Raw genomic sequence first — 26,122 nt, 5'->3', positions numbered from 1 at the left:
AGTGCGACAATCTGGACCAAAAGTGCCTTGATGAACTTGTGGATAGTATGCCACGACGAATACAGGCATGCGTCAATGCAAGAGGACGTGCTACTGGGTATTAGAGGTACCGATGTGTACAGCAGTCTGGACCAATACCTCTGAAGGTCTCGCTGTATGGTTCTGCAACATGCAATGTGTGGTTTTCATGAGCAATAAAATGGCAGAAATCATGTTTATGTTGATCTCTATTCCAGTTTTCTGTACAGGTTTTGGAACTCTCGAAACCGAGGTGATGCAAAACTTTTTTGATGTGCATACTTTTATAAATGGTGCATATGTTTAAAGACTTAAGTTTTCACATTGAATTAAAGGCAATTTTCCATATATTTGTATAGACTTTGGTTACACTTAGTAACGATGGCATTTTGGCTGTTAATCAATCAAAACTGGCAGTCAGTATACAGTATTATAATTTTAAATATGATTGTGATCAAGAGTGTTAAAAATTTAATCCACTCAACTACAAATCTAGACAGTAACATTTATGTTACAGCCACGAGAGGTGTGATGTACCCAGCCACTTATCAGTGCGTGTCAAAGCGCCGCTTCCGGTACGTAGAGGTTCGTCGGCCCCAGATCGAATCGTCTGGCGGCTTCACAACGAGGGTCCGGGTGCTTGCCAGCGTGCATTTGGTTTCAGGCGGTTTGCCACATCCCACTAGGTGAATACGGGGCTGGTGCCCAAGTTACATCAGTTACACGATTCGCAAACATTTAGAAAACTCTCATGATCCTTCACATAAACAGCACTACTCTCAGACACTTGGGGTACCTGTGTTCCTCCGATGGGGTAATGGTGTGGCGACAGGGAAGGCATCCGACCACCCCTTTTAATTAATCATGCCATATCCGTCGACCCTGTGCAGACTCGGGAGACAGGTATAAGAAAAACAAGAAGAAGAGGGGAGGGTTGATATATTACATGAAGCGACAGAAAGGGCATCTAATCACAGAGTGAAAATAAAATAAATTTACAAAGCCATGAAAACAGCGGATTCATTACGATGGGATAAAGGCTAGGAAAGTGAAAGAGAAACTGGAGATGAAACCCGGTGTTGGCACATAGCCTGCTTCCCCAAAACAGCTCCAAGTTGGTCACTGTACTCAACATACCCTTCCGATCACTATTACGTGCTTTCACTTCCACTGTGGAGACGTTTTGGAATTAAGGTAGGATTCTAGCACAAAGATCAAGTTCATCCCACCACATCTTCTCTCTTTATCTGCCGAACATTGGCGATGAAGTTGTGTTTCACCAACAGGATTCGAATGGACTTTTTGCAAATCGAACACCAACGCATCAGTATGAGTTAACGAACTCGATTGTGGGGACCATTCATATTCATTTATTTATTTATTTCCGTCTACACGAAAACAAGTGTAGTCGTGGTCCTTAACCCGAAGACCGGTTTGATGCAGTTCTCCACGCTTTGTAGCCTCGTCATGCTCGCGGTCTAGGGGGCCGTAGCTCAGCATTTTCGATCAGGGGACTGCCCACCCTTTGCAATAAAAGTTACTGAGGTAAGCTGTTATCGACAGAGTTTGAAAGATATTATGTGACATCCGCCAGGAACCTCTGACATAACGACGAAGGAGCACATCGAAATAAGGAAGACAAGAAAAAATTTGTCAGCTTCGTTGCCTCTAGACCTCACGGGTGCCGAGTCGGATGTTTTTTTCGTTCTAGGACAGGGTTTTGCGTTGTTCTAATCATTTCATCATCACAAAAACGCACAAACTTATTAAAGTATTCGGGGATATTATGCCGTGCTCGGATAAATTTCTTGTTGAGAACCAATGTATCCTGCTCATCCGCGGAGGAAATCTCCAAGGGGAGTTGTAGCCTTTTCGGAGGTCCGATGCACATGGTTGATATTTCGCAAAGACACGCAAGACGCGGGAGTGGTGTCAGCCGTTGAAAAACCCTAGCCGGGTCCCCAGGGTTAATAATTGCATACATCATTTCACTTTATCTCTGCATAATAATTGCAACCAACATTCATTTGAATCTACATAAGCCTTGATCTCCCTCTACAATTTTTAACCTTTACGCTTCTTGATGCCTCAGGAATGTGTTCTACCAACCGATTCCGTCTCTTTGTCAAAGTCTGCCATAAATTTCTTTCCTCTGAAATTCGATTCAGTACCTATTCATATAATGTTCAGCATTCTACCGTAGCACCACAAGTCAAAAGCATTAGTTCCCTTCTTGTCTGAAATTTAGTCGTCCTCGTTTCATTCCCATACAAGCGAAATTACTTCCTAAAACTTAAATTTACATACTATGCTAAAAAATTTCTCAACGTAATATTCCTAAACAAATTATTTCAGAGAAACACATGTTTCAACGTTTATCATTATCTTTTTCCTAGAAATTAAAACAAACAAACAAAAAAAAAACAGTGCTTCCTCGGTCGGTACAGATAATTTCCACAAGAATGTCACTGAATTGTATGTTCAGGCTCAAGTGAGAAAAAGAGGGTACGAAAGAAAGGCGACTGATGACGCTTGGCCGGCCGGAGTGGCCGAGCGGTTCTAGATGCTTCAGTATGGAACCGCACGACCGCTACGGTCGCAGGTTCGAATCCTGCCTCGGGCATGGATGTGTGTGATGTCCTTAGGTTAATTAGGTTTAAGTATTTCTAAGTTCTACGGGACTGATGACCTTATATGTTAAGTCCCATAGTGCTCAGAGCCGTTTGAATCATTGTTTTTCTTATAATCCTTGTTTACGCAATCAAAGACACCTCTCACGTTGTTGCAGGGTGACAATTTCGTTCTGGATTAAAATATTTCTTCGAGCACAATGTCTTAAGTAGGTCACTGGTTCCACAAATACGAGCAGCACTCGTAACTAAAGTTATTTGAAAATCTACAGTGCTCAGTACTATGTTAGGTGAGCGATGTACAGCTTAGGAAGCTAAAGAGACCAGTAATTTCAGAGTTCGGATATGAACAGCGAGGTGCTGGAGGTATTTCCCGGCCCCTGTGTATGGTGCGCATGGCTGCGGAGCTTCCAGTAAGATCGGTTTCGCAGAGTGCCGCAGTGTGATGGCGGATCGAAGCGTTCCATTTGGCGAGGTGTCAGCCGCGCACAAAGCGACTGACGTCCGCAGAGCCTCTCGGACAAAAGACCACGCCGTGCCAGGGCCCGCTCGCCGTTCTTGCACCACAACTCTCACCTGAAGAGGCCACTGCTCGGCCGAAACAGTACCAACCAGTATTAGCGATGTTTCCTGGTGTGTGAGCCTAGCCACAAATGGTAGCACGCTTTTCTGCGTGTTAAAATTTCCGGATGTGCACTGTACCCCGTAACTGGAGCTCCAATTGTCTGTTTCGCTGTTGATCAGTTGGTATCGAGTGATGTCCCAATCAAAGCACGGACAACGACTTCTGAAAGTGCTAAGAACACACCAGCGTCTTAATGAAACGCCTCCAATGCTTGGAGACGACTGTCCGCATTCCTGCTCATATCCAGATAGTTCCGCGAATTTCAGAGCGGCAGTTTCAATCTGGACAATTTTCTCCACATAGACCTGGGCAGACGCAAACTCTGGAACTCAGAAATAGTCAAAGAAGGATACACAAATCCCCATAATCGACTTCCTCAACTTGGCCTTCGGTAGATGGCAACATTTTCTGATAAACTGGACCAAGGCCAGACAGCTTGTAGATGGCGGAAGAGGCGAGCACAGTAGAGTTGAATCTAGTGCCGAGAAACTTAGTTACTTAACGTCCTGTAAGACATGTAGGATAATTATACTGAAGATCGAGTATTATGGTACCTGAAGAAAACTTCACAACTCAAGGTCGCTAAAAACATTTTATTGGACGAACGGTTTCGACAGAGCTATGCTGTCATCATTTGATCTTATGCTTTTGTGTTTTTGCAACCTATTATCCATTAGTGTTACACGTCGCTTCACATTGCATATGTACGCCCCACTGCCATGAAGATCAATACGCATTGGGTTGTCAGATGTAAAAGTATTAAGTACATACATAAACGTAACTATATTCCACTGGTTTCAAGTGTTCATGTTCACTACCAGCTGGTAGACTCTTTGTAAAACCCAAATCGGATTCCATCTGGATCTGGCGACTTATTTGCACCAGAGATATTCATACTATGCCCAAAATACGGGAGTCTGTGCGTTAGCAAAACGTCGGTATGTTTGAGCGATTCTCATGCGTGAACGATTTCTTAAATGCGAAGTTTAATACTTCCACTTTTCTTTTACTATCTTCTACTGCTACATCAGACTGGTCAACAAGTGATGTGTAGAACATTAGATCCAGGATATTACGTACGATCAGAATTTTCTCATATTCTCGGCAAGATCTTGTGCTAAGATAGTGAGGTGGTAGTTGCATGCTTCACGCATAGATCTTTTTACAGCCGCACGAATTTCTATTAACTTTTGCCTGTTGTAATTCGCGCCTTCTCTTTTGAACCAATAGTGTAACAGCCTTTGCTTCCTCAACAGTTTCCGAATTTCATTGTTAAACAACGGTGGGTCTTTACCGTCCGTAATATACTTCCTCGGCACATGCTTGTCCAGGCAGGACTTACATACAACCCGTTTAAACTTTGCACATGATTTCTCGACCCCCATCATACCGGAACACACATTGTCTAGCCGGTGGTCTCGCGGTTCTAGGCGCGCAGTCCAGAACTGTGCGACTGCTACGGTCGCAGGTTCGAATCCTGCCTTGGGCATGGATGTGTGTGATGTCCTTAGGTTAGTTAGGTTTAAGTAGTTCTAAGTTCTAGGGGACTGATGACCACAGCAGTTGAGTCCCATAGTACTCAGCCATTTGAACCATTTGAACTCATTGTCTAATTGGGATGCCAACATATGGTTATCTGCTGTTTCTAGCAGACTCTCCTAACCTTCTTTTCTGGTTTGTTAACTTTAGTAACCATAGTCGCTATAATGTTATCGTGGTCACTAATTCCTGTCTCTATACGGGCGTCGTCGGTAAGATCAGTCTTGTTTGTGGCTAGAAGGTCCAAAATATTTCCACTGAGTTTGAGCTGTCTAACAAGCTGTTCAAAACAGTTTTCGAAAAACTTGTTCAAAAGTACTTCGCAAGACTGTCTGGCTATATTCCCTAAAATGAATCCATATGCGTCCCATTCTACACTCGGTACATTAAAGTCGCCTCTAACTAATATTGCACGCTCTGGGTACTTCCGCGCTATTGACGGTAGACTTTCTTGTAATGACTCTAAAATTGTCACAGCAGAATCGAGTGGCTGGTAAAAACATCCAACAGTTAACTTTATTTCACCTAGACATTCTATACGCGACCAGACAACTTCCCTGTCACAATGAAATTCAACCTCAAAGATGGAATATCTTTGTCAAATGCAATGCACACTCCCCCTCCTGTGGCATCTAATCTGCCCTTTCGATATACACACCGGTCGCATCGAAGTTGTGAATGTTACTGGAGGAACAATTGGTCTAACGTGCCGTGTTTTATTTTTGAAACACGTGCCAATTGAAATAAGCTTCTACTTCTAACAATTCCCACAGCTTTCAGTGACTCCGAAGATATTACATCAATTCCGGCTGCCTTTCTTGAGCTCAAATCATTCAGTGTCGTGATAAACTACAACTACATTACTGGATCACCTGTTTCTTCCACATCATCTTCCTCCACCTCTTCCGTCGCACTTCGGTACAGTTGTCCTTCCTCGCGCAGTCCTTCCATGTACTGGTGCCATTTGTCTTCCCACTTTTTAGCATTTGCTAGAATTTTTCCGTCTTCACGGCGTACTTAAGCAACTTACATTTTGATTCTCCGAATTTACCTTGTTTCTGGACCCGGACATTGGTTTGGGGCTCAGATTCTGCGTGTTTTAGCTGAAGATCATTCTAGATTTGTTCGTTGGTAGTGATTTGAGCGCTCATTACTTTCAATCGTAACGTTATGTCTCAATTACATTTCCGGCTGTTGACTTCGTGTCGCTTTTGGTTTCCACACGACCTGCCTTGTCTGTTTCAAGTTATATCACAAAAGATGCTGTTGATTAAATCTGGAGGTTATCCGAGGAAGAGTGTGTGACAGTTCCGTTGCCTTTACAGTCTGTCCATCGTGTCGGAAATAGGAAATAAGGTCACTGACATTACGGTTTATGGTGAATTCTGGAGTATTTATGTAGCTGTAGATTATACAATTGTAGTTGTGTATTAAAGACATTGTAGATGTATGAACTTGCGTTGCCAACTAAAAACTCTTACATATAAAATGTTTGAAGTATGATGCTACATTTATTTATGACCTGAAGATGAACGTTAAGTGAAATTATTTAATGATTATGTCTACGAAGTGAACACTTTGAAAAGTTTCAATCACAATGATCGCTATACTCCGTACTTCGTGAAGAAACTTCATACATCTTTTGGGATAGAACTAACAGCGGAAGCTCCTCGCGGCAGGAAGTTGTCGGACCTGAAACTACGCAGAGTAGCTGCAGAAAGTGAGTGCGGCTCACAGCAGTTTCCGGAAGGAGGCCAACAAATGCTGCCTTTCCCAGGTCAACGTCCACAGTTACAAGCACGCGACGGGCGCCGGGCTATGTCGAGCGCCCAGTTCCACATCTTCCTACTCTGCGGCACGCGACTTCCTTTTCTGATGAGAGTGACTTTGCCTGTCCTGTTATTTTGCCCTTGTGTTTGAATACTGCAGTTTTTCTGTGCTAGAGTACGTCCCCAGATGTACCTTGCGACACACGTTACTTTTTTTAATAGGAACGTGTCATCAGTGTGATATTCTGTGTGTCTCGTCAGCAGTTTGTGATCGGTGTGGCGGACACCACGAATTTTTAGGTGGTTGGAGCTTTGAGGGAGCAATTAATCAATTAATTTCGTACATCAGTGTGTAACTAAATTTCAGTTCTCTTTTAAACGTATGGTGGCTTGTTGTCTACAACCACTGACCTGCTAATTACAATAATAGTAGCATTTTATTCAGAATGTAAGCGAGGCAGTAATCTGACAGTTTACACTACATAACATACCCTCATCCTAAGTGGCCTTAATCTCGTACAGTCACCCACCCTTCTCTTTTGTTAAGACTAGACGCTTACTTACACAAAAGCTGCAGCTATCGCTAATTCTATCTACTGTGTTTAACTGGTATCTGGTGGATTGAATCAGGATCATCTACAACTGCTTCATATTTACGTTCTTGTAACCAATGTCAATTATACGGCAGAGGGTATTTCCGATTGTCCAACTCTTTCAGGGTTTTGATCATTCCATTCGCTCATGGAGCGTGGTAAGAACGTTTACTTCAGGTGGTCCGGTTTTAAAATCGCGGACCCTAATGGAGCGGTATGTAGGGAGCTTTAATACGTTTTAATACATTCCTAGATTGCTCATACAAACTGGTTCTTAAAATTTTGTAAGCAGGTTTTCTTGGGATAAGTGTCGTCAAACGTCTGTCAATACAGATTTTGTACTTCCGTGACCTTGTCTCATGGGTTACACAAACCTGTGCTGCCCTTCTTTGTATACATCCAATATCCCCTGTTCTGCCTATTTGGTGTGGGTCCACCACATTTGAGCAATTTTCTGCGATGGGTCATACAAGTGTTTTGTAAGCAATCTGCTTTGCAAACTGCATTTTCCCTGTATAGTGCCAACGATCTGTAGTCTGATCATACAATGTAGGATTTGACGGCCCGTGTTTGCATCTGTTATATGCCCATTAGACCGCAGTCTGAGGGATTATTCTGTGCCTAATATTTCGTCTCCAACTGTAGGAGACATTATCAAAGTCTGTCAAGACTCAGAGGTGCCAAACATAAACTCAGCTTCAGGAGACGCCTGAGTGCACTATGCCCATTCAACAAAAGTCACGTTGGACTTACTAATGACTGAGTCTATGTATTCATTTCATTTCAGACAAACATACAAATTTTTACACCCATGCATTTGTATGTGTTGAATGATTCCAGTTGTCACTCACTGACATTGTAGTTTGTGATACTTTTTTTTGCCTTTTATTAAATGCAGATCTCACGTTTCTGAACGTTTAAAGCCAACTGCTAATTTTTGCACCACTTTCAGATCATATCAACGACTGATTGAATATTTGTGCAGATTTAGTCAGACATTACTTACTGCAGGTAACTGGACCATTTGCGAGAAGCCAGAGGTTACTCTTAATGTTTTCTGCAAGGTCATTTATAGAGACCCGATTGTATGCATTTGCATGTTGCATATGCATATGCATATTTGGCTCCTTACCACCGGTTATTGCATATTTTAACTAAAAACTAATGCCGATGCCTATTTCCGCTCTATGTTTACAATGTTTTAAAAATTTAGATGGGCGATCTCTAGCTCGATCTAGTTGTGATGTCTCACAGATTGATAGCGACCTAGAACTACGTGCAATCGCTAAACGAGAGGCCGCAGTCTAGCGACATCATTACAGAAGAGGAATCATTACAGAAGAGGAACAGGCAGACAGAGTCAATGCCCCGGTGCACGCGCCCCCGGTTAATGGTTCAAATGGCTCCGAGCACTATGCGACTTAACTTCTGAGGTCATCAGTCCCCTAGAACTTAGAACTACTTAAACCTAACTAACCTAAGGACATCACACACATCCATGCCGAGCCCCCGGTTAATCCCCACCGCTGTCATACCGTACGCATCGGCAACAATTAAATTAAACTACGCAAGCTTATATTCGCATGTCCATTGTTTCAGCTTAGCTTTCTATATACTTGTACATAGCTGAACGTGTTTACGACGTGTAGTGTGTAAAGTGGTTTGCGCCATACAGCCCGAAAAAAGAAACGTCGTTTTGTGGATATCTGACCAACCTGGAACATTTACATATGACGGAATTGTTTTATATTGTGGAGTTTGCGAGAAAAACGTTCCGCGCAAAAAAAAAAAAAAAAAAAAAAAAAAAAAGTTTCAAATAGACCAATATGTGAAGACAAGCCTTCATATCGCAGAAGAAACCACGAACCTACTATGCTGTCATAGTAGGAGGAGAGGTGATAGTCCTACGTGGCGCGTCCCAGGTGTCGGATAGGGCAGTCCTCACCGGTTTACCGGCGGACTTGAGTGAAATAAAATAGTCCTCGCGGACCAAACACACCCTCTGCGGTTAACAACCGTAGTTGTAAATCGGAGCTTGCTCCAACTAAGGTTGACAACCTTCGAAAGTCAAAAATGGAAAGGTCTTTTAGGAAAAAAATTCCACCGTCCTGCTCAAAAAGGCAGGAAAAGGCTACATCGGATTCGGTGGGTAGTCAACTAGAAGACAGCAACGAATCGGAGCGTTTGCAACCAACAAAAAGCACACTAAAACACAAAAATAAGATTAAACATGAGCAAATAAATTATATAGCGACATACAACATAAACTCACTACTTCAGACCGGAAAACTCAAGGAGCTCACAGATGAACTAAATAAACAAAACATTTTAATAACAGGGATCCAAGAAATGAGAAACACCACAGAGGAACCATTCGAATCACAAGGATACAGAATTTATAATGGGAAACCAGGACCGAGGGCAATGAAGCAATGTCCCCAGTTTGGAACAGGGTTTTTAGTAAACATAAAAATAATAGATTCAGTAATGGATTTCCAAGCAGTATCACCAAGAATTGCGACTCTAAGCTTTAAAACAATGAATAAAACCTATACACCTAATAAATGCTCATGCCCCAACAAATGAAAAAAATTGTCTAACAAAAACAAAGGAAGAGGTAGATAAATTTTGGGACCTTCTAGAACAAACTGTGAACAGAGTAAATAAAAAGAATGTAAAAATTTTATTGGGAGTTTTCAATGCTCAGTTGGGAAAAGTAAGATATAATTGGAAAATGGAGTCCACATAAATTTACAAACAAAAACTGTCAAAGACTTGTAGAACTCTGCAGTGAACACAACCATATATCTAAATCAACATACTTTAAGAGGAAGCCAAGTAAACTTAAAACATGGAAACATCCAGACTGGAGGAAGGGGGAGTGGCAGCTAGACCATGTCTGTATGGACAAAAATTTTCATAAGGAGATCCACAATGTTAAAGTACTGAGAGGAGTAGACACACGCTCAGACCATTATATAGTTAAAATTAAAATCAAATTCACTCCGTTAAAGAAGAGGACCGGAAAAACTAATAAAATAAAAAGGAGGTTTGACCCACATCAGCTAATTAATAATAATAAATACTAACAAATAACACAAACCATCAAATTAACAGATGATCTAGAACAACTAGCGCCTAATCTTAAAAAAGAAGCAGAGAATCTAGCTCCCTTGAACCCCTGAAGGAAACATGCATGGTGGACATCAGAATGTGACACCAAGCATGGTTAAAGTTTCAAACACATAAAACTGAAGATAATGCCATTAACCTAAAAAATGAAAGAAAAAAATTCACGGAAAACATTAAAAGAATCAAGAGAGGATTCCATAAAGATATTATAAAGTCTATAGAAGATAACTATCATAAAACCAACTCCAGGAACTACTATAAAATCTTTCGGAAACAACTCAACAATATGAGGCCCCTACACTAATACTGAAAGATGAAGATGGAAGAATGACACACAGTAACAAGAAAAATGCAGAAATCATGGCAAAAGCATTTAACAAACGTCTGAATTGCGAGGAACCCAAAGAACCCTTACAAATCAACATAAATACCCCAATAAAAACCAAACCTAACAAACTGGACCCTCCAACTTTCCAAGAAGTAAAAAAAATTCTTAAAGAACAAAAAAATTATAAGGCATGTGGAGAAGATCAGGTTTTTGTTGAAATGTGGAAACATGCAAGTGACACAGTCAAGACCTCCTTACACATGGCTCTAACAAAAATTTGGGTGACAGAACGATTACCCGAACATTGGACCACAGCTATCATCCACCCACTACACAAAAAGGGAGATAAGAGCAACCCAGACAACTACAGAGGAATCTCTCTCCTAGATTTCACATACAAAATTCTATCCAAGATCCTATATGAAAGAATCAAGGAGCAATTAGAACAGGAGTTAGGTAAATATCATGGAGGTTTCAGACCATGGAGAAGCTGTGCAGAGCAGATAATTAGTTTAAAATTGATTATGGCATACTACAAGAAACGGAACAAAGCTCTGGCAATAACATTTGTAGATTTTAAGAAGGCATATGACTGTCTCCACAGACCTTCAGTATTAAAAATTTTAAGAAATCTAGGACTCCATCCAAAATTAATTAAAATAATACAACTCACTCTAACCAACACCAAATCAAAAGTGAAGTTTAGAGGAGAAATTTCGGAACCATTCCTCATAAAAACAGGCTTAAGACAAGGTGACTGACTATCACCATTACTGTTCAACTGTGCACTGGAATACATAATGAGTGAATGGTACAAGGACAATCCACAGATGATAAGAATTGAAAGTGCAAAATATGATATTAGCTTAAACTGCTTGGGATTCGCTGATGATCTTGCTCTCCTAGCCAACACCGTTCAAGAAGCCAGGCAACAAGTGAAATCACTACAAGAAATAGCAGAGAAAGTAGGCCTTAGAATATCATTTGAAAAAACGGAGATTCTGCTAACTGATCCACCACTTGCAAACAAAATTACAATAGGAGAACAGGAAATCAAAATTGTTGATAAATTTAAATATTTAGGCGAAATAATAACATACAATCTAAATGAGAAGCCATCATGGCAGAATAGGATAAAAAAACTGAACTATGCAAATTACATTACCAAAACTACATAGATAGATGCAAAATTAAAACACCATAAAACAGTTACACAACCAGAAATAACATATGCAGCTGAAACTATCTTCAAAACAACTAATACAGCAGAAATTGACAGAATACTAAAAATAGAAAGAAGAATAATTAGGACATGTATAAATAAACAGTATAAAATAAATGGACACTGGAGAATAGCATCAAATGAAACAGTATATAAGAAAATAGAACCAGTGATGAGCACGATCAGGAAGAAACGCATCTCATTCTTTGGACATCTGATGAGAACTCTAGAAAACAGAATTAGTAAAAAAATAATCCAAAAATTGTGGAATAGCAAGAGCGACATTAAATGGATCACAGAAATTAAGGAAGATATAAAAGAACTCCAAATTACAGTAGATGACCTAAAAAACAAGACAGAGAAAACCAGAATACTGCAAGAGCCGCAAACCAGACTACAAATGAAAATCAATAAAAGGAGTACAGGAAGAGTGGTCTCAGATGAAGAAAGAAAGAAAATATCTGAAAGAATGAAGAAATATTGGGCAGACAGAAGAGCAAAACACCTTTCATATAAGAATAGACTCTAATAATTATATTACCTAAATATCATATTAAGTTATTGTTGAGCCAAATTGTATCCCTGTGTAACAACTTGTTTACAACTTTGTATTTTTGACTAGAGTGGTCCAATGAAGGCCATAAAATAAATAATAATAATAATCGCAGAAGAAAATATCCCGACAACAACGTCTGACAACAATAGCAGTAGCAGGGAATAGTCCAAAGGTGACCAAAAAAGTCGGTTTAATATCAATCCATGTGAAGCATTCATTGCAAACAATAGTCCTCTTCACAAACTTACAAACCTTGTCCTTAAAAGTTTGCTGCGGAAATACTGCTTAAATCTAAATATACCAAATAAATCATCACTGCATAAAAATTACATACCGACAATTTACGCAAATGTTCTGGAAGAAATATGCAATGAACTCGAGCACAGCATTATCTGGATGTCAGTTGACGAAACGACAGACACTTGTAGCCATTACATTGCATATTTAATTTCTGGTGCTTTAAAAGAAGAGCCTTCTTCTTCCTATTTAGCGACCTGCAAAGAATTTGAAAAAGTAAATCATTCCACTCTCGCCAGATTTGTGAATGAGGGTATTAGAAAAATATTTCCAAAATCTTCTGCATATGAAAGGGTGTTTGTGTTTATTTCAGATGCTGCCCCCTGTCTGATCAAAGCAGGAAAAGCTCTCCGAGTATTTTATCCCAATTTGATTTATGTGACGTGCTTTGCTCGTGGAGAACATCGCCTTGCTGAAGAAGTACGTTCCCCGTTTGTGAATGTAGGTAAATTGATTTCATCCACTAAGACCTACAAAGGAAAAATACCAAATATGCCTTTACCTTCCGAACCAGTGGTAACTGGTTGGGGTACGCGGGTCGAAGCTGTGTTGTTATACAATGAACATTTCGAGGTCATTAGAGAGGTGGTAAATGACTTCGATACTGCAGAGGCTTTGGCAGCTGCCAGTGCAAGGAAGCTTTTAATGATTCTGGTGTTAAAAAGAAATTGCTGTGATTAGCACTCATTTTTCCCATACTTCCGCAAGTACTAAAAAGCTTGAAACTCAAGTTTGGCGTTGGATGTATCTATTCAGTTAATGAATAAAATTATTCTACTGTCCTATTCAATGCCGGAGGTATTCCCATGAAAACTTAAAGAAAAGTTTGAAAACATTTTAAACAATAACCCAGGCTTTGAGCCTTGTACCAAATTGATGGTTTTGTTAAGAGGATAGGTGAACTTTCACCGAAAACAATAAGTGCCAACATAGCACCCAAATTCTGCCAGTTACCTCAGTTGAGTCTGGAACCGCGCGACCGCTACGGTCGTAGGTTCGAATCCTGTCTCGGGCATGGATGTGTGTGATGTCCTTAGGTTAGTTAGGTTTAAGTAGTTCAAAGTTCTAGGGGACTGATGACATCAGAAGTTAAGTCCCATAGTGCTCAGAGCCATTTTTTTTGAACACTTCACTAGGGCACTATAGTCGGCGACCCTCCGTCCAGAGAACATTCTGCTTCTTCATTATCAAGAAATCCTCATTCCAGGTCGAAGCGGTTCAGAGGATATGTCAACCTACAAAAAGAATTCAACAAAGTAAAATGGATCAAAATGTTTGAAAGTGTGAGAAAAATATGAGTAAGCTATAGGGGAAGACAGATAACATACAGTACGAACAAGAAACAAGAGGAAACACTAAGAACGATGGAGCGTGAACGAAATGCTCAGATTAAAAAGGGCGAAGTATTTCGCCACTACCTTAAAGAAGCAATGACGGAAATAAAAGAAAGCCTTAAGAGGGGGATTGAAATTCAGATTGAAAGGGTATCAGTGATAAGATTTGCTGATGACTTTGCTATCCTCAGCGAAAGTGAATAAGAAGAATTATAGAGTATGTTGAATGGAATGAACAGTCTAACGAGTACAGAATATGGATTGAGAGTAAACCGGAAAAAGACCAAAGCAATGAGAAGCAGTAGAAATGAGAGCAGCGAGAAACTTAACACCATAATTAGTGATCACCGAAGTAAACGAAGTGAAGGTAATTTGGTACGTTGGAAGAAAAATAACGCATCAATGACGCAGCAAGTAGGAAAAAACAAGCGGACCAGAGCAGGGTAAGAGGACATTGCCGTCTATATCAAACATAGGCCTTTGCAGCATAGCACTGTATGATAGTGAACCATGGGCTGTCGAAAAACCGGGAAAGGAGAGAGTCGAAGCACTTGAGTTGTGTCCGTCTCGATAGCTGAGTGCTCAGCGTGACGGATTGCTATGCAAAGGGTCCTGGGTTCGATTCGCGCCTGGGTCGGAGATTTTCTCCGTTCAGGGACTGGGTGTTGTGTTGTCTTCATCAACATCTCATCTCTATCGACACGCAAGTCGCTGAAGTGCCGTCAATTAAAACGACTTGCACCAGGCGATTGGTCTACGCGACGTGGGGCCCTAGCCACACCACATTTCATTTCATTGTATTGTAGAACCATGTTGTAAATAAGGTGGAGCGATAAGACAAGGAGTGGAGAAAGGAACATAAGGGAACCACTGAGAAGAAGAAAGGAAATGGTGATAGGACATATGTTAAGGCATCAGCGAATAACTTCCATTGGGCTAGACGGAACTGTAGAGAGTAAAAACTGTAGGGGAGGACAGAGACTGGAATATAATCAACAAATAATTGAAGACGTAGGGTGCAAATGCTGGTCTGAGTCGAATAGATTGACGCAAGAGAGGAATTCATGGTGGGCTACACCAAACCAGTCAGAAGACTGATAACTCAAAAAATTACCACGAGAATGTCGATATAGCTGCTTGTCAATTCTGATTTCTGTCCTTCAGATCTAGCACACGGTGTGTGAGAAATTCTACGTCGTTGTAATTTTAAATTGTTTGCTTTTTCTTATCACCTTCATATACAGAGTGATTCCGTGATGATGTTACAAACTTCCAGCGATGTCGGAGAATAGCGAATGTATCAGTTTAAGATACCCTGGCCCGGAAACGGCCGAATCAATAGTTGCAAACGAAAATCGTTCTGATATGTTTGACTGAGAACCTCTTCTACAACAAGATTTTTGCTTTTCATTTTTAGAGAGGAGGTAGTATGAACCAAAATATGAAAAAATCGTCTAGTTGACTTGGGCGCTAAAATGAATGCCTTGAGAGCTATGAGTACTTGTTCACTAGAATAGATGTTTCACAGTAGCAAAGAGCGACATGCGCTGATAGCTCTTAAGGTATGCACTTTAGAGCCCAAATTTACTCAACATTTTTTCTAGTTTTGGTCTATACCACCTCCCCTCAAAAAATGGAAAGAAAAGATTTTACAGTAGAAGAGGTCCAATATCAAATGTATCAGAACGATTTTCACTTATAACTTCCAACTCGGTCGTTTCGGGATCATGGCTCTTTACTTCAAACTGATACATTAACCCATCTTCATCATTCATGAAAGTCTGTAGCGTAATCGCGCAATTACCCTCTGTAAGTCATGTTCACACTTCTCATTGGCAGTCGAGCTTTAGTGCAGACTCTTGCTTTAACTGAAGCTTGACAAAATCTTTCTCGGTATCTAACATTTTATTTGAGAAGAGAAACTCTATTAGTCACTATAACTTCTGTATAGTCATACTTCAGTTTTTCAAATTATACACTGCAACTGAATGAGATCATTGTTTGAAATGTCTGCCTTTTACCCTTTTCACACAGGTGCCATGTTTCACCAATTCCTAGATATCAAAGGTGTATTTTTTCCAGTCGATCATTTGTTACAGGCCTGCCTACTTCATCGGCTCATGAGTGCAGATGCACCCCAGTAAATCGTTTCATAATATCTTTTTTGCCCAAATTTTTATTATCATAATTGGTAACCAATGTTACTCGTCACGAGTGTGTCAGAAAGTGCACGACTTGTCGCGTGTTCGAGAAGTGCTGTGGCGAGTGTCAACACGTAGCCAAACGAAGGTGAAACCACGTCCAGATGTCGTGGAGTTGGGCTCCAACTGATGTTACAGATGTCGGACGTCGTAGGCTGGGCTGGCTGTTAAAACAGGACAGGTGGCAAACAATGCCGGAGCTAACATCAGACTTTAATGCTGGGCAGAGTACAAGTGGGTGTGGGTCTGAACAAACAGTACACCAAACACTCCTAACGATGGGCCTTCGCATGTATCAATGCTAACACCACGACATCGACAACTACGACTGAAATGAGCACGAGACCATCGGCACTGGACTTTGGAGCAGTAGCACAGCGTTGCATGGTTTGATGAATCTCGATACCTCTTCTAATGCCGATGGGAAGCCGCGAATCCGTCATCTTCCAGGGGACCAGCTCCTTGACACCTGTACTGCGGGACGGGGGACAAGCTGGCGGCGGTTCCATTATGCTCTGGGGATCACACAAGAGGGCATCCATGGGTCCGGGGGAGCTCGTACAAGGCACCCATGACGCCAAGGAGTATCGTACACTTGTTGCAGATCATGTGCACCGCCTCGTGACGGTCATCTTACCCGACAGCAGTGGCATTTTTCAAGAAGATAATGCGCCGTGTGACAAGGTCAGGAATGTGATTGAATGGTTCGAGGAACACAGTGGCGGATTCCAATTGCTGTGCTGCAACCCCCACCCCCTCCCCCTTCCCCACAGATCACTAGATCTGAAACCGATCGAACACACATGGAATATGGAATGATGAAATGCAATTGAATGTGGCATCAGAACTCATCGCCCCCTGCCCGGAATTTATGGGAATCAGGTGACTTGCATGTGCAGATGTGGTGCCAGCTCCCTCCAGCGACCTACCAAGCCCTCACTGCTTCCATGCCAATACGCGTCGTCGCTGTCATCCGTGTGAAAGGCGGACATGCCGGCTAACAATGTTCCGGCTAATCAGTACATGTAGAACACCTGGCAGATATAACAGAGGCCCTATGGCTCTAATATTGCAAGATAGATAAATAAATGAAGATATGAACTGTTTGCTAAAGCAGGACTGTGAAACGTATTCCTCTCTTACGAAAACGGTGATCATCCGGACAACAAAACAGTGCATGGAAAAGCGTTATGTGAAATAGAGATTAGTTGGTACGACATTTGCCAAGGATTTAAGGAGTTGCTGAATTGACAATGGAAGAAGCGGTATAGTTAGGAAGTTGAAGGGTTAGAGAAAGTGTGAAATATGTAAAAAAAAAAAGTATTAGACTAGTAGAGAGGGCAGTATCAGCGCAGGATGGGATGAAATGGCAACTGTCACCACAGCAATGAGTTGATTAATTATTCTAGTTGAGTCGTCCCAGTACATCAAGCACGGGTGTGAGTGCATGGAGCTGGAGATGGGGAGTAGTGACTCGTAGGTGTTAGGCATGTATTTCATATGGCAGAACTGTGCCCGAAAAAGTCGGGAACATGATGTCACTGCTCGTTGTATTACATATATCAGCTCGATCGGTATGTCATCTGAGGAACATTTCGTGACTGACTACTGTTCTTACCAGTTCCTCTACTTTGTACCGTCTGTAAACACTGTGTTCAATAAAAATATGTTTCCTGGCTGTTTTGCCAGGTTTGAATATTCATCCCGTTCAGTGACTACTTAAATTATTGCGCTGCGTTGTTCGTCTGACTAATGTTTGGCGTGCGCTGCTGAAACAGCCGCAGCCACGATAACCTGCACCGTTCCCTTCGTAACTACAATCCCACATCAAGCGAATACTTGCCAATATCCGATTAATATGCATTCATTTCCTTCGACAAGAAAACGGGATCCAAATGGAAAAGCAATGGCCAACCTGTCACAAATCTCTACACATTTTCGTTATTTTTATATGTGGCAATGCCCTTATGTTGAGTATACTGTGACTTTCCAGATAAAAAAAACAGAAAGTTTATGCCTTTATTGCGTTGTGGTTTGAGTGCCAAACATCATCCAATGCATCATCCAGTGCCATCACCCTAAATTACTGAGGAACTCAATATGCAAAATTGTTAAGGCTTTCGTGGCCATTTGTTGACAAACTGCCTATTTGCTTCTGTCTCGGGTTCTTCGGCCGACGTTAGTCTAGTGATTTTACTGACGTTCCGCCAGCACGAGTGGCTGGCATTGTCAAAGTTTCACCTCCCATTGTCGGTGGTGAACTGGAGCCGAGCTCGCGGCCGCAGACTATATGCACCTGACGCTTGTTCAGGGAAGATGTAGAAATACACAAACACGGGAATAGCTTCAACAAGAAAGAAGAAAGCCTTAAGGTAAACGGATCCTGACTTCCCGTACTGCAGCGAACAACCGTCGCAGGTAGCAAGAGGAGAACCGCACCGGAAATGACCGCGGAGAAGCCCTCGGACGTTGGCGCGTCAGGTGCATATAGTCTGCGCCCGCGAGCTCGGCTCCAGTTCACCACCGACAATGGGGGAGGAAACTTTGACAATGCCAGCCACTCGTGCTGGTGAAACGTCAGTAAAATCACTAGACTAACGTCGGCCGAAGAACTCGAGACAGAAGCAAATAGGCAGTTTAACTGAAAATTCTAGTAAATCAACCGCAGTCTTCTATAAATTAAGAGTCTGTATAAATAAATACCTATTCAGAATAGTGGTGGCGCAACATTCTGCCTGAATAGTTGCAGTAGTCTTAGTTTCTACACAAATGAATGTTCATTGTAAAATTTGCAGACCGCTTGTGAGAACAATTTGACGTGCTGTGTCGGTGAGTGCCCGGTGTTTGATGTTGTAGGAGCAGCTCCAGCTCGGACCTGCTGGAGGTGAGCGCCACCGGGTCGCTGAGGTCGCCCTCCACTCCAGAGGACAACATCAACGTCGTCGTGCGGTAAGTCCCGCTTACTGGCCCCTGTTCGTGGATTCTTAGGACGGCATTTCGACTGACGTGAGGGAGGACAGTCAACTCTGTATGTACTGAAGTGTGTGAGGCAGGTACCTGCAGTCGAGTCCCGACGATGAACGTTGGGGCGTCGATGGTCGCAGTCTTATACTAGCTCAGCGCCTGCAGTTCGCTCGCGTACACTGCTAGCATAAGACTGCGACCATCGACGTGGCAACGTTCATCGTCGGGACTCTACTGCAGGTACCTGTCTCTACACACTTCAGTACACACCGAGTGGCGCTTGTTGCTGTTGACTGTTCTCCTTATATATATTTATGTTTTTCACAAACTGCAAAACTTTCTAGATTTTTCACGTTAATTAAGGCCATAAAAGCATGATCTTTTCCGAATGTACTTCTGACCAAAACGTGATTCTTGTATCTTGCGTCCAAAGTTTTTGTTAATCGTGCCTTTTGCGTTCTTGTGGTGATATTTCCATAGGAACTTTCATTCTCTAACACATATTTCTTTATATCTAACTGAAAACCGAAATACCACTTTCATATACTTAGATTTAAAAACTTTTTGAGACAACGAATTATTTTCTTTAAAATTTTTATCCCCTACTTCACCCCTTAGGGGCTGAATTTACAAAAACAGTGAAACACGTATGTCTTTGTTTCGAAATGAAAAGTCAAATACCAAATTTCATTAAAAACGCATTATAGTTCTTTAATAGTGACTTATTAAAAAAATTTCACCTACTGTTCATCCAGTTAGTGGTTAAATTTCTAAAAATGCTGAAACATGCATTTCTTTATTTCTGACTGAGAAACCAAATACCAATTTTCGTAGTTCCAGCTTGAAAACTGCCTTAATAAAGCCATTTTCAAAAAGCTTTTCATCCCCTATTTCAGACCTTTAGGAGTGGAATTTCGAACAATCTCTTCGTAAACGATGCCTGAAATATACGATTCACAGCCTCTCCAAATTTGAAGCGTCTATCCTTAACGGTTTGGACTGAGCGATCATGAGTCAGTCAATAAGGACATTGTCTTTTATATATACATTAGACGCTGCTTTATATAGGGATGATTTTACCAGAATTCGCATTATTCGTCACAAATAGGAAGGCAGTGTAGAGATTGTGTTATTGTGAAGAGTTGATTGATAGGATTATTCTCAACAGAATTTACAGCAAACTAACGTCACCGACAATAGTTCAGGTACGCATACTAGCGCCACAAGCAGCAGATGAGATAGAGAAAGAATTTGCAGACATTGACCAAGTGTTTCAATATGTGAAGTCAAATGAAAATCTAATAATCATGGGTGATTGTGTGATAACTCAGATTATCTTTGGCGCCACCGTATGCCGCTAGAAATAGTAATCACTGTCACATACGTGTGAACTGTTCAGCTCAATCCAAAATAAAAATTCGTCTGATGCAGCCAGCATTCACATGCACGTATTTTACTTACGTCCCGCCTCTCAGAATCAAAGTCCAAGGGCTTCAGTTTCACGGAACCTCAGAAGAAAAATACACGGTTAAAAGTATTGTCTCAGTTAATTGAAAGCTAGCAGAGTCTATTCTAGCAATCGTCACTCGAAATAATTACTTGCGTTGTTCAGTATTCCACGTACATGTTAAACATAATTATCCATGTAGGACCGAGAAACGTCGTATATTGCTGGAATGGAGTAGTAGGAATCAAAGTACTCCGCTCTTTATTACTTTCACAAAATCGTCAAATTATTGTTTATCGGAATCTCGAAGTGCAATGAGAATTCCGAAAAGAGAAAATCTTCGTAATATTATTGATTTAAATCTCGTAGTGCAATGTGATATTCATAAAAAATCGGTATTAAAGTCATTCAGTATAAGATTAATTGCACATTATATTTTTTAAGCTTGCAGCGACGTGCATTTCTAACGCGTCCTTGATATCAAGAATATCATAAAATTGCAGTTTCAAATGGAATTAAATAAGATACATGATTAAAAGGTTTTAAATTGTAAGACATTTCCAGGGGCAGATGTGGATTCTGACCACAATCTATTGGTTATGAACCGCAGATTGAAACTGAAGAAACTGCAAAAAGGTGGGAATTTAAGGAGATGGGACCTGGATAAACTGAAAGAACCAGAGGTTGTAGAGAGTTTCAGGGAGAGCATAAGGGAACAATTGACAGGAATGGGGAAAAGAAATACAGTAGAAGAAGAATGGGTAGCTCTGAGGGATGAAGTAGTGAAGGCAGCAGACGATCAAGTAGGTAAAAAGACGAGGGCTAATAGAAATCCTTGGGTAACAGAAGAAATATTGAATTTAATTGATGAAAGGAGAAAATATAAAAATGCAGTAAATGAAGCAGGCGAAAGGGAATACAAACGTCTCAAAAATGAGATCGACAGAAAGTGCAAAATGGCTAAGCAGGGATGGCTAGAGGACAAATGTAAGGATGTAGAGGCTTGTCTCACTAGGGGTAAGATAGATACTGCCTACAGGAAAATTAAAGAGACCTTTGGAGAGAAGAGAACCACTTGTATGAATATCAAGAGCTCAGATGGCAACCCAGTTCTAAGCAAAGAAGGGAAGGCAGAAAGGTGGAAGGAGTATATAGAGGGTTTATACAAGGGCGATGTACTTGAGGACAGTATAATGGAAATGGAAGAGGATGTAGATGAAGATGAAATGGGAGATAAGATACTGCGTGAAGAGTTTGACAGAGCACTGAAAGACCTGAGTCGAAACAAGGCCCCGGGAGTAGACAACATTCCATTAGAAATACTGATGGCCTTGGGAGAGCCAGTCATGACAAAACTCTACCAACTGGTGAGCAAGATGTATGAGACAGGCGAAATACCCACAGACTTCAAGAAGAATATAATAATTCCAATACCAAAGAAAGCAGGTGTTGACAGATGTGAAAATTACCGAACTATCAGTTTAATAAGTCACAGCTGCAAAATACTAACGCGAATTCTTTACAGACGAATGGAAAAACTGGTAGAAGCGGACCTCGGGGAAGATCAGTTTGGATTCCGTAGAAATGTCGGAACACGTGAGGCAATACTAACCTTACGACTCATCTTAGAAGAAAGATTAAGAAAAGGCAAACCTACGTTTCTAGCGTTTGTAGACTTGGAGAAAGCTTTTGACAACGTTAACTGGAATACTCTCTTCCAAATTCTGAAGGTGGCAGGGGTAAAATACAGGGAGCGAAAGGCTATTTACAATTTGTACAGAAACCAGATGGCAGTTATAAGAGTCGAGGGGCATGAAAGGGAAGCAGTGGTTGGGAAAAGAGTGAGACAGGGTTGTAGCCTCTCCCCGATGTTATTCAATCTGTATATTGAGCAAGCAGTAAAGGAAACAAAAGAAAAATTCGGAGTAGGTATTAAAATTCATGGAGAAGAAGTAAAAACTTTGAGGTTCGCCGATGACATTGTAATTCTGTCAGAGACAGCAAAGGACTTGGAAGAGCAGTTGAACGGAATGGACAGTATCTTGAAAGGAGGATATAAGATGAACATCAACAAAAGCAAAACGAGGATAATGGAATGTAGTAAAATTAAATCGGGTGATGCTGAGGGGATTAGATTAGGAAATGAGACACTTAAAGTAGTAAAGGAGTTTTGCTATTTAGGGAGTAAAATAACTGATGATGGTCGAAGTAGAGAGGATATAAAATGTAGACTGGCAATGGCAAGGAAATCGTTTCTGAAGAAGAGAAATTTGTTAACATCGAGTATAGATTTAAGTGTCAGGAAGTCGTTTCTGAAAGTATTTGTATGGAGTGTAGCCATGTATGGAAGTGAAACATGGACGATAACCAGTTTGGACAAGAAGAGAATAGAAGCTTTCGAAATGTGGTGCTACAGAAGAATGCTGAAGATAAGGTGGGTAGATCACGTAACTAATGAGGAGGTATTGAATAGGATTGGGGAGAAGAGAAGTTTGTGGCACAACTTAACTAGAAGAAGGGATCGGTTGGTAGGACATGTTTTGAGGCATCAAGGGATCACAAATTTAGCATTGGAGGGCAGCGTGGAGGGTAAAAATCGTAGAGGGAGACCAAGAGATCAATACACTAAGCAGATTCAGGAGGATGGGGGTTGCGGTGGGTACTGGGAGATGAAGAAGCTTGCACAGGATAGAGTAGCATGGAGAGCTGCATCAAACCAGTCTCAGGACTGAAGACCACAACAACAACAACAACATGATTAAAACGTGTCTTGCTTTCTGTTTAGCTGAATGTCTCCGGTATCGTATCGAATCGCTGCGTAGTGGTTCCAAGTGGAGTTACATCGAGATATACTTTAGTAACAAATCGTATCTTTACTTATGGATTTCAGTATGCACAGTGATTCTTATAAATGTTTGAAAACCGCCAAAGCAACGTAGATGACGCCGAGACAAGTAATTTTATATAAGACACATAGGGCCGCAAATGTCGAGAAATACTCCAGAAGTGGATGACAAACGTTGAATACGTGACGTCGCCAGATGACGTACGTCGCCTCATGTGCAGCAGTGGAATCTATCGGTCCCTTACACGTAATCATCCCAAAGCAAATCAAGTATTCACGTCAATGTGGCCCAAGGCCTACGGACGCGACATTAGCGCTTGGGGCTCACGGTTCGATCATGTATCTAGCAGGGAGTATTTTTTTGTACTGCGGTTGAGATAACTAACTTAAATTTGTGTTCTGCCTTATGGCAGGTCTTGTCATGGGGGAAGCCTCGTCAGAGAGGTCCAGCGCATGAGCGTCTAGGTAAGTGATTCCAGTATTGGTTTTCCATTGCCTTCCACTGATGAAATGATAATGAGGACAACACAACACCCATTCCCTGAGGGGAGAAAATCTCCGACCCAGCCGGAAATCGAAACCGGGTCCCTTGGCCTGACAGACCGCCGCGCTGACCACTCAGCTGTCGGGGCGGACCTACATTGAGACAATATTCGTTATTTTACTTACCGATCTCGCGGTCCCCCCTAATTTGTTGCGAAGTACAGTACAACAAAAGCCTATCACATTGCGTCGCAAGTAATTGAGTATGACCTTCTAAACTGCATCGCTACCGGTAAAAGACGTTCCTGTTCTTTATTAAATAAAGTCTGTAAACATAAATAGAAAGAACAAAAGGAAAGATACACAAAATAAAAACAGATTTTGCTTGGTTATAATAATTTTGTAGCGTGTACATTTAAAAATGGTGTTTGAAAGAGTAGCATGGCGGAGAGATCTGTAACACTGCCCACAACTGGAGAAGGTAGGACTGACAAGCCAAATCGTTGCACGTCCTGCGAGGTGCGTCATCTGGCGACGTTACGTGTTCAACATTTGTCGACCACTTGCGGGGTATTTCCCGACATTTGGGGCCCCTTGTGTCTTGTATTAAATTACTTGTGTCATAGGTCAGCACCATCTGCATAGCTTTGGTTTTATTTATTTATTTTTTTTTGTTTAAAACATTAACGAGAATCTCTCTGTATAGAGTGAAACAATCTATTTCCCTATCTGAAAACCCCATTAGAACATTTGTCCTGAGTGATTTCCTACGGTTATTTTCTGCGGAATGTAAAATCATTTGCATTTCGTTGAAAGGGCGGTCATCTGTGCCAAGTGCTGCATAAAGATCAAGCGGTGTAATAAAAAATTGTTAGGAAATTAGTTAAAAATTACGTTTCTGTGCATTTATTTCTGGTTTCGAACAAATGTAAGATCTTTATGATTTTATGTCGTAATTATTTAAAGAAACACTAGATTCTATGACCACATTTACATTTGCATACAATTATAAAGGATGGCACAAAACGCTTACTCCACAGGTAACTTCCCAGTAATAAAGTTACAGATGTTAAAATTACGCTTTAGTTCCGATATGTCTAGCGGTTCAGGCGCTCAGTCCGGAACCGCGCGACTGCTACGGTCGCAGGTTCGAATCCTGCCTCGGGCATGGATGTGTGTGATGTCCTTAGGTTAGTTAGGTTTAAGCAGTTCTAAGTTCTAGGGGACTGATGACCACAGCCGTTAAGTCCCATAGTGCTCAGAGCCATTTGAACCATTTTTTTGAGTTCCGATATTGGCAAATTCGCTGTCTGTCTATATCAGTTTTTAACGATATGGCTACACGAAAAATTACCTTAAATGCACCAGTCCTGGGAAGCAGGAGATAAGAAGTCAAGGAAAATTAAAAGTCTTTTTTTTTACACAATATGGAGTACACGGTAATAGACAATGACGGATTTCGCATAAAGAAACAATATCTGGCCGTCAAGGATCATGAGCGAGATCTTCATATTCTCTCACTTGCTACGCGTAAACTATTAGACGTAAAGACGAAATGAACGGGACCTTTTCTGTATGAAACTGAAATTAGTTAAATTTTGTACCGGTATATGTTTTCGCTAGAGGCCGTAGTTTTCGTGTTATTCAAGAAAAACGTACGAAATTGACCTTCAAACGCACCCCGTCCCCCAGTATCAGTACTCATCGGTCAGGATTTCTAGTATGTTCTTCATGGCAAACCCACTGTATAAAAATTTGCGACTGCACGAATTATTTCCACATTCGACCTTTCTTGGTCTTCATGGAGTGGTCTTATTACGCCACCGCCTCAGTCTAACACTTACAAACCGCAAAATCGACTTTTGTGTAAATTTTAACTCACAGTTTTGTGAATTTTAACAGCATAAAATGAAGAATTAAATGGTTGCATTCGTCAGCCCTTCTGACAACGAAACTACTGTACTTAGAAGATGATTAAGTTTGGCTTGAACAGTCAAAGTAATTACTTTTAGTGCAACGTTTACTAAAGTCGTTTTTCTTTTACTGCCCTTACGGGCATATTTCATTTAATAATCCTAACGAAATAGTCGACTACGCTGGTGGCGTAATAGCCCAATCAACGGAGAGTAAAAAATGTCG

The 26,122-nt window shown here is 41.2% G+C and overlaps 1 protein-coding gene across 1 annotated transcript in view; it reads left to right on the top strand.

Annotated features, from left to right (window-relative positions):
• The window catches only part of LOC126210745 (kinesin-like protein KIF12), a gene marked incomplete at its 3' end in the record, with an annotated part of 623,286 nt that overhangs the window by 224,628 nt on the left and 372,536 nt on the right, over window positions 1-26,122 (top strand). The window contains exon 3 of the mRNA XM_049940000.1: window positions 19,101-19,193. Within this exon, the coding sequence (XP_049795957.1) occupies window positions 19,101-19,193 (93 nt within the window). The remainder of the gene's footprint in view (window positions 1-19,100; window positions 19,194-26,122) is intronic.

The sequence above is a fragment of the Schistocerca nitens genome, chromosome 1 (assembly GCF_023898315.1).
Source record: "Schistocerca nitens isolate TAMUIC-IGC-003100 chromosome 1, iqSchNite1.1, whole genome shotgun sequence".
NCBI lineage: Eukaryota > Metazoa > Arthropoda > Insecta > Orthoptera > Acrididae > Schistocerca > Schistocerca nitens.
This window is presented reverse-complemented; position numbering and strand designations above follow the sequence as displayed.